The 12,169-nt window shown below is 40.8% G+C and overlaps 1 protein-coding gene across 1 annotated transcript in view; it reads right to left on the bottom strand.

Annotated features, from left to right (window-relative positions):
- Positions 1–3,457: 3,457 nt before the first annotated feature.
- The window catches only part of ZNF157 (zinc finger protein 157), a 50,858-nt gene continuing 42,146 nt past the window's right edge, over positions 3,458–12,169 (bottom strand). The window contains exons 3-5 of the mRNA XM_063083412.1: positions 6,076–6,202; positions 5,690–5,785; positions 3,458–4,787 (exon numbers count right to left, since the gene is read on the bottom strand). Of these exons, the coding sequence (XP_062939482.1) occupies positions 3,565–4,787; positions 5,690–5,785; positions 6,076–6,202 (1,446 nt within the window). The 3' untranslated portion in view covers positions 3,458–3,564. The remainder of the gene's footprint in view (positions 4,788–5,689; positions 5,786–6,075; positions 6,203–12,169) is intronic.

Raw genomic sequence — 12,169 nt, 5'->3', positions numbered from 1 at the left:
TTGTATCTTTGTCTGGTTTTGGTATCAGGGTGGTGCTGGCCTCACAGAATGAGTTCAGGAGAATGGCCTCTGTTTGAATTTTTTGGAATAGTTTGAAGAGAATTGGTATTAATTCCTCTTTAAAAGTATGACAGAATTCAGCAGTAAAGTCAACCAGTTCTGGGCTTTTCATTGTTGGAAGACTGCTGATTACTGCTTCAATATCATTGCTTGTTATTGGTCTGGTTTTCTTTGTGTTCTTGGTTCAGTGTTGGTAGTTTGCATGTATCCAGAAATTTATCCATTTCCTCCAGGTTTTCAAATTTGTTGGCATAGTTGTTTATAATATTCTCTAATGATTCTGTATTTCTGTAGAATCAGTTATAATGTCTCCTTTTTCATTTCTGAATTTATTTCAGTCTTCTCTTATCTTCTCTAAAAACCAATTTTTGTTTCATTGATCTTTTGTATCATTTTTTGGGTCTCTTTCATTTACTGCTGCTCTGATCTTAATTATTTCTTTCAAGATATGGACTGTTTCTATCACACCAGGAAGTTTCCTCCTACCCCTTGTGAATTAATTCCCATCCCAGAGGCAACCAGTGATCTGTTTTCTGTCACTATAGATTACCTTTATTTATGTTTGACATTTTTCATGATAAAAATTTTAAAACTTAAGTTTAATGTTTTAAATGGGTGAGCTAAAGATTGAAACAACTGATGAGATGGCATCTTGATAAATGTAATTAATACTTAGTAAATGTGAGGGCATGATGTATAGAAAATATAAAAAGTATAATATGCATATTCAAGTATATGCTATATTGTGGGGTATCTGATAATTAGTTCATATAACCTGGGTCATCATAATCATTGTGGACATTTGGAAAAAAGCAAAAAAGTATTTATTTATTTATTTATTTGTATTTGTTTTTGGTGGCGGGCAAGTACAGGGATCAAATCATTGTGGGACATTCAGAAAAGAAGCAAAAAAACCCATTTATTTGTTGTTTCTTTGTTTGTGTCTGTTTTGGCAGTTGGCTGGTACAGGGATCAAACCCTGGACCTCAGTGTGAGCAGCACCATGCTCTAACCAACTGAGCTATCTGGCCACCCCCCAAAATGTATTTAATTTAGCATCCATTTGCTGTGTCATTGTGCTATGAAATATTAAAGGTAAAGGATTCACTTTTGCTTGTCAAACAAGGTGCAATAAAAAACATTCTTAGATAAAGTTGAGACTTTTACTACTAACAGACCCCCACTAGCAAAATCTCCACAGGATATCTTTCAGACAAAGGGGAAATTGATCCTGGATAGAATGCAGAAAGTAATGAAGAGTAATCAAGATGGTGAACATGTAGGTAAAATAAAATGAATACTGCTCACATAAAACATAAATTCTTTGCGGGTATGTATGTGTGTGTCACACATATTACATATAAATATGTGGGTGTGTGTATATGTGTGCATATATATATATATGTATATAAACTCCATAACATCATTCTATTTTGAAATATACAAGGATACATCAAAAAGTTCGTGGAAAGATTCATGGTATCTTTCAATTCTATTTTTCCATGAACTTCTTGAAGTACCCTTGCATATATATATATACACATACATGAGAAAAGTAGCTATTAAGAAATTGACTGTCAATGACAATTTCTTGGAGAAAACCACAAAATCTTACTGAAGGTCAAAAAGTATGAGTTAAGAAATAAAAAGACAAACTACATTCATGAATGCAAAGGCTTAAAGCCATTTCATACCTTTCAGATTGGCAACAATTTAATGAACTGATAATAAGTGCTGGTGACTGTAGAAAAATGGAAACTTTCTCAAACTGCTCATGCAAGTGTAAATTAATAAAATTTGGAAGGAAAAAATCAATACTTAATAAAGTTAGAAAACTTCTGTATCAATCAAGGCCCAGCCAGGAAGCAACACTCCAGTTATTTTAATAGAAAGAATTTATAATAAATAATTTTAACTAGTTGTAATGTTGTTAACTACATAATTGAAGAAATTAAAAGAGAACTGTCTTAGTCCATTTTATGATGCTATAACAGAGACTGGGTAATATATAAAGAACGGAGGTTTATTTGGATTACAATTCTGGGACAACTGTGTCTGGCACAAGACTCAGACTGCTTCTACTCATGGCAGAAAGTGGCAGGCAGCCAGCAGGTACAAGCAGATCACATGGCAAGAGCAAGCAAGAGAGGAGGTGCCAGGGTCTTTTGAACAACAACCAGCTCTTGCAGGAACTAACAGAGTGACATCTCACTCAGGCCCCCCTCTCCCAGGGAGAGCATTAATCCATTCATGAGGGATCTGCCCCCATGACTCAAACAGCTCCCAACACTGCCACACTGAGGATCAGATTTCCACAAGAGTTTTGGTGGGAACCACACATCCAAACTCTATCAAGAACATTCAAGTTATCAGGAAGGTAGCAACTGAAGAAAGCAGCCAAGCTAAGGTAACAAAGTGAAAAAGTTGAAATTATTAAAAATTACAAGGGTGTGGAGGAGTGATCCCATGCAGCTGCAACTCATTCCTCTAGAAGTGCTGATGCTGTGTCTCAGATGTGGCTGATTCTGTCTGTGCCAGAAAACTGAAAACTGTATTAAACTACTGCTACAAGGAACTGCTGCTGCCCGAGTGAAGAAGCAATGCTGGGTGGACATTCTGATGAAGAGGAAACTAAAAGGAAGGAAAAAGGGAGCAAGTTCCTTCTTCCTTCCCTAGCCCCAAAGTTTATATCTAGTATCTCTCATTGACAAGGCCCAACAGGGCACAGCTGACAAGGCTGAAATGTGGCTTGTAGAAGCATAAAGCATAGTCTAGAAGGGTGGGTTTGGAACTGGGACACAATCGTTTAATAACCGACACACTGCCTAAACCCTATGAACTATATTTCCACCTCTAGTTTTAGACACTAAACACAGAAATAATGCAAATGTCTTTCACTAGGAGAATGGGAAGATAAATGAATAAACAAGACCATATTTATCAGCATGGATAGATCTTCAAAAGGTGATATTACATGAAAAAAGCAAGCTGCAGAACTTTAAATATAGTGTGATACTGTGTATGTAAAAATTTAAAAAGACAATAGGGTATTATATATTGTACTTCATACTATACAAAAAAAAAAAAAAAGAAAGAAAAAAAAAACCCCTCAGGGTAGATTAAAATTCTAAATGTTGAAAAGAAAACCTTAACCTTAAAGGGAAGTATAGGACAATATTATCACCTTGAAACTGATAATATTAAAACATAAAATTTCAGCAGAAGAAAAGAGATAAGAAAATTAAAGAACCAGCTACAGTCTGGGAAAAGATATTTGTAACAGACATGACTAAAAAAGAATTTTTATATTCTCATATATTAAACAACAACATTTAAACCAAGAAGAAAAAATGAACAGCCCATTAGAAAACAATGAGCAAAAGATATGAACAGTCAATGCATAGAAGGAAAAACCCAATGTAGGTGCCAAATTGTTACAGACACACTGTATATGCCCAGGTGATCAGATGCCCAAGGGGCTAGACCCAGTGGTGAGGGGAGTCTTCAGGGAGAAGCTTTCTGCATTGTAAAAGGCAAGGATCGGCCCATGTGAGTTCTCTGATGTTCTGTGAGGTGTGCTTTCCGGCAGAAAGCTTTCCCACATTCCTGACACTCAAAGGGTCTCTCTCCTGTGTGAATTCGCTGATGTTCAATGAGGCGTACTTTCACATAGAAGGCATTTCCACATTCACTACATTCATAAGGTTTCTCTCCTGTGTGAGTTCTCTGGTGTTGACGAAGAGATTTCTTCATACTGAAGATTTTTCCACATTGACTACATTCATAAGGTCTCTCTCCTGAATGCATTCTCTGATGTTCAATGAGGCGTGCTTTCACATAGAAGGCATTACCACATTCATTACATTCATATGGTTTCTCTCCTGTGTGAATTCTCTGATGGATCCCGAGAGATGAGTGCACCCTGAAAGATTTCCCACATTCATTACACTGATAGGGTTTTTCTCCTGTGTGAGTTCTCTGATGATTATTGAGAGTTGTCTTTATTCGGAAGAATTTCCCACATTCATCACATTCATAGGGTTTCTCACCTGTGTGAATTCTTTGATGCTGATTTAGGGATTTCTTTTCACGGAAGTTTTTCCCACATTCCCCACATTCATAGGGTTTCTCCCCCGTGTGAGTTCTCTGGTGTTGGGTAAGGGATATCTTTACACGAAATGTTTTACCACATTCAGTACATTCATAGGGTTTCTCCCCTGTATGAGTTCTTTGATGAATTGTGAGGGTTGCCTTCTCAGAAAAGGTTTTCCCACATTCGGTACATTCATAGGGTCTCTCTCCTGTGTGTGTTCTCTGATGTAGAATGAGTTGTGATTTCCTGCCAAAAGATTTCCCACATTCAGTACATTCAAAAGGCTTCTCCCCTGTGTGAGTTTTCCGATGAGCAATGAGGTATGATCTTGCACTGAAGGTTTTTGCACATTCACCACATCCATAGGGTCTCTCCCCTGTGTGTATTCTCAGATGTTCAACAAGGTTTGATTTCCTGCAGTAAGCTTTCCCACATTCATGACATTCAAAGTTTTTATCTCCTGTATGTGTTCTTTTGTGTCTAACAAAGCAAGTTTTCTCATGCAAGCCTTTCCCACATACATTATATTCAATGTTTTGATCCAAAGTTTGAATCTTCTGATGCTGAAAGTCACTATCATGCCTGAGGGCATTACCCCCAACAGAACTGTTGCTACACAGCAGTGACAGAGATCCTTTAAAAACAAATCAGAGCATGTCACTCTTTCATGCAAAACTCCAAAAGGGCTTCCTTGTCACAGTATAAAATTAAACTCCTTAACATAGCCTTTAAAACTCTATGTAATCTGACCCCCTGCTAACTTTCTGATATCACCTCTTAACATTATCACCCTTTCTCACCCCCTTTTAAACCACACCAGCCTCTTTGCTAGTCCTGGGATATATCCCTCAGACTAGGTTTCGCACTTACTGTTCTGTGTGCCCAGAATACTCAAAATCTACATGGTTCTGTCTCTCACTCTACTGATGCTTGTGTACAAATGTTAACCTCACCAAAAAGCCTTCCCTGACTGTATTTCCTAAAAGTACACATTACTGTCTATCCTTATAACACTAGGTTGCAAGCTGCAAGAGAACAGTGATATTATTTCATTCACTGCTGGATCCCCACACCTAGCATGTGACTAGCATATGAGGATACTTCAAAAAGTTCATGGAAAGATTTGTATTATCTTTTAATTTATCTTCCATGAACTTCTTGAAGTACCCTTGTATAGCTGATATTCATTTAAGGTTTGGTGAATGACAATGAACGTATGAATGAATGTCTGACAACAGAAGGCAACCAAGGCAATGGAGGGAAGGGAAAATAAATGTCTAAGATGAGGCAGAGATAAGAGCGGTAAATAACTTTACAAAAATCAAGATAAAACAGGAGAGTGCACTGAACATGAGCATAATATTGGGATGTGTGGTTTAGATATCTGAAGCATGTATACCTTCTGTCCTTATTTTCAAAGAGCTACAGCCTCTAAAAAGAGATACCTGAAAAATATTGCACAAGGATAACCTCTGACCTCAATTCCTGGGATTTTATTTCCCCTATTTTCCATATGTGTGGCTGTTGCTCACTCACCTGGGTAACCATGGCCTGAGGATTCCTCCTCTAATATCCACAGCTCTTCTCCTCGCTCCAACTTGAAAATCATCTCTGGTTTGGCCACGCAGAAGCCTGTTAACAGGAAATGGCACAGGACATGGGCCAAGTTGTCTGAGCTTTAGGACCTCTGATGGAGGAGGAAGGTGCATCTTCATGAGCTACACAAGGAAGGGGGCCCATTTAAACCTTTCATTGGGGAAGTGAGAATACATACATTCTTCCTGGTGCCATAAACTGATCAGTCATCTGTGACCCTTGAATCTGAAACTAACATATCATTAACTTTACAGAGGTTGTACACATCACAGCAATCAAGAAAGGAAATACATGCCCCCAAGAGTTACAAAGACAATGATCCTCACCCACAGATTCCAGGTTGCTGTAGGTCTCCAGCATCACATCCTTGTGCATGGTCCTCTGAGCAGGGTCCAGTCTGTGCCACTCCTGTCGGGTGAAATCCACAGCCACATCCTCAAATGACACGGATCCCTGTAACAGCAATCTGAAATGATCAGAATGGGATGCATGGAAAAGATGTGGGAACTAATTCTCTCAATGGAGCCCTGTTGAGTTAACTAGAAAGAGCCACACCAGATACCCAACTCTTTGTCTTGGGGGAGAGATCCTGAAAAACCCCACTACTGTGTTAATTTGTTAATTCATAAAGAAAAGACTACTAGACTACTGAATTAACCCTGCTTGTATGTGCCTGAACCTGTGCAAGTTGCCAGGGAAACAAAAATGAAGAAGCACAGGGGTTGCTCTCAAGGACCTCACACACAGAAAAGATGCTAGATATGGGACAGGGGCACTGGGACTGAATTTCACAGAGGACAGAACTGAATTCACTTGGTATTATCAGACTGCACTTCACCTGGGGAGGTAGAGCTTTGAATCTTTTAAACAAGAATATTGTTTCCCTTGTGGATATGGGGCAACAGCAGAAGAAATGCAGGAAGACATGAAACACACATGATGAGTTCATGGAACTACATACAGCACAATGACAAGAAAATTATGCTGCAGGTTGTGATGAGATAAAGGGCTACAGACACATTCAGGAGCCCAAATGTGGATGGTCCTTCACCTTTTTTTTTCCCCTATAGATCATCAGTCTCCAAAACACTTTACTCCTTACACCATTGGAATATTTTCTGACGATCCACAATATATTTATATTTATAAATGATACAGAAGAGAAAGGGAGAGAGAGTATTACTCCCAGGATAACTGCATGAACAGCTGCATTGGGGCTGGTGCCATATATTGAGATTGGCAAAACAGGAGAGACAATAGGTCAGAGGAGAAATTGAGATAGATCTTGGAACTAAACTGCAGTGTTTATGGAACATACTGATGGAATTGTCTAGGTGGAGCTCAGGAGAGAAGACTAGGATAGACCAAGGTTTGGGAGGCAAGATCAGTTCAGTACTAGCTGAAGCCACCAGAATAAATTGGATAGCTAAGAGAGAACACAGAGTTTCAGAAAAGCATCAAGTACAGAATCTGAGGGGACACCAATATGCCATAAAGATGGCAATGCAAATTTTTGAATGGTAAAAATAGAACCAGAAAAATGTGGAGTCTTGGAAAGTAAGAAAGAGGGGAGACAGTTTCAAGTAACAGCACCATTTCCAGGTTAAGGTAGTAGATAAGAGGATACCCATTTACCTCCCCTATCTTGAAAAGCTAAGAAAAGACCTCTCTTTCTGGTCTCAGGAAAAAGCCGGGGGTGGGGGGCTGTGGGACAGAGAGAATAAGAGAAATCCTGTCTTTTTTTCTCAGGCAGTCTTACCCCCAAGCAAGCCCCAGACTCAAAGCTGCAACCCTGCAGCAGCAGGCACCTCAAACTCAAAGGGACAGAAGTCCTCTTCCCTGACCACAAGAATAATGGTCTGAAGAATGTGAAAAGGACCCCATTGCTTTTTTCCTATCCTGCCACTAGTTGGCCCCAAAGGCAAACCTAGCTGCAAAACCATGAGTGCCAGGGTGGAGAGACTAAAGCCCCAACTGTCTAGCCAGAGGACAGGAAAGGAAGCCCCTGGGAGCTGCGGTGTCAGGGAGACTGCTCCTAATAACAGAGCTCCGATATATATGAAGCAAAACTGAAATGAATGGAAGGAGAAATGGACAAATTCACAGTTATGGCTGGAGACTTCAACATCTCTCTCAGTAATAAGAACTAGTAGACAGAAAATCAGCAAGGATACAGAAAAACTGAATACCACCAATCAACCTATTGACTTTGCAAAACACTCCACATAAAACCACACAGAATAGACAGTTTCTTCAAGTACTCATAGAATATTTACCAAGCTAGGCCACATCTTGAATGATAATACAAACCAGAACAAATTTAAAAGAACTAAAACCATTCAAAGTATACTCTTTGACCATAATGGAATTAAACTAGAAATCAATAAGAGAAAGACATCCAGAAAATCCCTAAATATTTGGAAACTAAAGAACACAATGCATGGTTCAAAACGGAAGCCTCAGGGGAGTTCCAGTCAAGATGGCAGAATAGACAGTTCCCAGCATCACTCTCTCCCACAAATCAACCAAATTTACAACTATAAAAATGTAACATCAGCCAAGCTGGGGCCGTTGGAACTTAGGGGAAGAGGAGGAGAGACCTACGGAGTTCGTGAAGGCGGGAGAAACTACGATGAGAGAAAGAAAAAGCTGCTCTGAGCATTTTGGGCTGTAGCTGCTTTAAGGCTCGAGCTGATGAGCACAGGAGCAGGAGCCGGCAGGAGCCGCAGCTGTGGCCTTCAGATGGAGTTACTTGGAGGCAGCAGGAGAGAAGAGGGCCTTGGTGGCCTCAGGACAGCAAGACCACTAATAGGTTTCCCACGGACCCACGCAGGAGCGAGGAGCCAGAACAACTGAAAAAAGGGAGCCATTCAGAGGCCGGTGAGTCATCGCAAGGGACCAGTGTAGGGCTCATCCCATGGGAACTGTTTGGAGCATGAGCAGTGGGTGAGATGGGAACACTGGGACACAGCAAGGACAGCCGACCTGCCCCCCAATCAGCACAGGACTACTCAGAGGAGAATGGTCAGGAATGCAAAATTGCATGGGGTGCAGTTTGATGAAAAAACTCAGGCCCAGATCAGAGATTCTACAGAACACAGATCCACCAGGTCTCTGGAGAGCTGGAAGTACCTATAAAATCAACCATTAAACCTGAGCTGCACAAAAAGCCTTCCCTAGGGAAACAGCAGCAAAGTAGCAATTTAAACAACCACACAGCTCAAATACTGTTTCCCACAGGGAGTTCCCCCATGTTAGAAGCAAAGGACAAAAAATTAGTTCCTGCCCAGGCACACCACCAGCACCTTGAGGCCTGCCTGGGAACTGGAGGCTTGGATCTGGGGACTGGACCCCACTCCCACTTCCAGGCAAACTGTGCCAGTGCCTCAGGGCCAGCCCGAAGACCCAAGGCAGGGAGAAGGGGACCGGACCTCTCTCTCACAACCAGGCACACCATGCCAGCACCTTGGGGCCTACCTGGTCCAGAGGCATGAAGAAGGGGACTGGATCTCTCTCCCACAACCAGGCACACCACACCAGTGACTCAGGGCATTCCTGGTGACCTGAGGCATGGAGAATGGGACTGGACTTCTCTCCCACAACCAGGCACACCAAGCCAGTCCCTCAGGTCCCACCCAGTGACGTGAGGTATGGAGCCGGGGACCGGACCCTCTTCCCACACCAGGCACAAAATGCCAGCACCTCGGGGCCCACCTGGGTACCCAAGGCATGGAGAAGGGGACCGGACCCTCCTCCCACAACCAGGCACATGGCACCAGTTCCTTGGGGCCCGCCCAGAGACCTGGGGCATGGAGACAGAGACCAGACCACCCTCCCTCAACCAGGCACACTGTGCCAGCACCTCAGGGCCTGCCCAGGGACCCACAGCATGGAGAAGGGGACCGGACCCCTCTCCCACTACCAGGCACACCAAGCCAGCTCCTTGGGTCTCACCTGGTGACCCAAGACATGGAGAAGGGGACCAGCCACCCCTCCTGCAACCAGGCACATGGCACCAGCACCTTGGGGCCCACCCAGGGACCAGAGGCATGGAGAAGGGGACCAAACACACCCCACAACCAGGCATACCACCAGTGCCAAGGAGCATACCAAAAATAGTACCTCTACGTGGGTGGCCCACCACAGCCACCACAATAACCATGGCTGCCACAAAAGTGGCTAGATGCCACAACCACCGTATAGATGGTCTGCCAGCCACTGGAGGGCATTCACACAAGAAGAGTCACCAGGAGAGACAAAGAAAAGGAGAGGATGTCTCTCTCCACAAAGCCCATTCCAAAGTGACAGAAGAAGCATCTGCTCTATGGTAATATTGGGGGAACTGATCACATCTCTCAGCTTTGGACAGATCATCTAGGCAACAAGTTAACAGAGTAACCATTATTCTTTCAGAAGGAGAGAAGAAATCTAGGGTAATTAGAGGGGAAGGGGGAGGGAAAGGGGATAAGGAGATATTGGACAAGAGGCATAAAGAATAATTATGATTTGTAACAATATATATGCTAGTAATATTGATTTAATCAACATATCTCAATGTTCAGCCCCAAAAATATGTATAACCAATTTTGATTCAATAAATAAAATAAATTTTTTTAAAAAGCAAAAAGGAAGCCTCAAGGTAAATTAGAAATATTTTGAACAGAAAGAAAATTAAAATATAATATATCAATATCTGCAGGATACAGCTAAAGTAGTGCTAAAATGGAAATTTACAGCAACAAATACTTATAATAAAAAAGAAAAAAAGGTCTGAAATCAACAATCTAAGTTTATTCCTTACAAAATTAGAAAAGAGAGTAAAGTAAACTCAAAGCAAGAAGAAGAAAAGAAATAATAAAGAGACCAGTGAAATTAAAAATAGGAAAAACAATAGAGATAAATCAATGACACCAAAAGTTTATTTTTTAAGAGATTGACAAAATATGGTTAAACTTCTAGCCAGACTAACAAACAAACAAAAAAAGACACAAATTATCAATATCAGAAGTGGAAGAGGATAAGTTTGGTCAAGGGGAGGAAAAAAAAGAAGTGGAAGATGAGATATCACTGTATAGCCCACAGACATTAAAATGAGAATAAGGAAATACTATGAACACCTTTATTCGTGTGAATTCAAGAACTTAGATGAAATGGACCAATTCCAGCCAAGATATCCTTAAAACTATCGAGGGTAAACAGTTTTGAATGTGCCAGAACTCATGTGCCCCTCCTAAGGAATTTACTAGAGTTCTTCTGTACAGTTTCGTAGCTACTAGCCACATGTAGCTACTTAAATTTAAATCTTGATTAACTAAAATGAAATAAAAATTTCTAAATTCAGCTCCTCAGTCACACTAGGAACATTTCCAGTGTTCCAGTGTACATGTGGCTAGTAGTAGTACCAGACAGCACAAATACAGAACATTCCCAGCATTGCAAGAAGTTCTATTGGACAGCACCATACTAAAGAATTCACTTCACCCAATCAAAAATGATGACTGGGGAAATTTTGGCAAAAGGACTGACAGTAAGCATTTCATATATCTAATTGTAAAGCTAAGATTGTATAAAACGAGACTGGGGGGCATGGGTTGAAGAATAATGTATAAATAGTAAATGTTCTGACAAGGTGGAAAGAATGCAACTAAAAAACATGAGGAGAAGAGATAAAAAATGAAGAAAGCTGAATAAGATCACTAACTGCTGTACAAGTAATAGGTGAGGAACAAATCAGATGGCAAAAGATGAAAGGGCTAAAAAAAGGGTTGACTAAAGGTACTATAGACAATACTAACACCAAGGTAACCACTAGTATAACAATACAAACCTTCCTAATTACCAGGCCGAGCCCATAGCGCACTCGGGAGAGTGCAGTGCTGGGGGCGCGGCGACGCTCCCGCCACGGGTTCGGATCCTATATAGGAATGGCCGGTGAACTCACTGGCTGAGTGCCGGTCACGAAAAAGACAAAAAAAAAAAAAAAAAAAACCTTCCTAATTACCAAAAGACACTTAGAGAAAACATTCAATAGAGTAAGAAATACAGTAAATGTAACACATACACACAGTAATTACAACATAAAATAAAATGAGAGAACTGAGACCAAACATAACATCAATGCTAACAAATAGGAATGGGCTTAATTTGCTTAGTAAAAGAAAAGGGTTTTTACATTGCCTCATAAAGAGAAACTCAGCATTATGCTGTATACAAGAGACATGCTTAAAACACAGTAGTTCAAAAAGGCTAAAATTAAAGGGTTGGACAAAGACTTACCCAATGAAAGCAATACGGTAACAAAGCAACACCCTGCATAAACCAAAAACGAAAGGAATGCAAGAAGAAATACAAGTATTCTCTAATGAGAGACTTTTAACATACCACTTGCAGAATGACACAGATTAAGTAGACAAAAATAAA

The sequence above is a fragment of the Cynocephalus volans genome, chromosome X (genome assembly GCF_027409185.1).
Source record: "Cynocephalus volans isolate mCynVol1 chromosome X, mCynVol1.pri, whole genome shotgun sequence".
Taxonomy (NCBI): domain Eukaryota; kingdom Metazoa; phylum Chordata; class Mammalia; order Dermoptera; family Cynocephalidae; genus Cynocephalus; species Cynocephalus volans.
The sequence above is the reverse complement of the archived record's forward strand: the minus strand, read 5'-3'. Positions and strand labels throughout refer to the sequence as shown.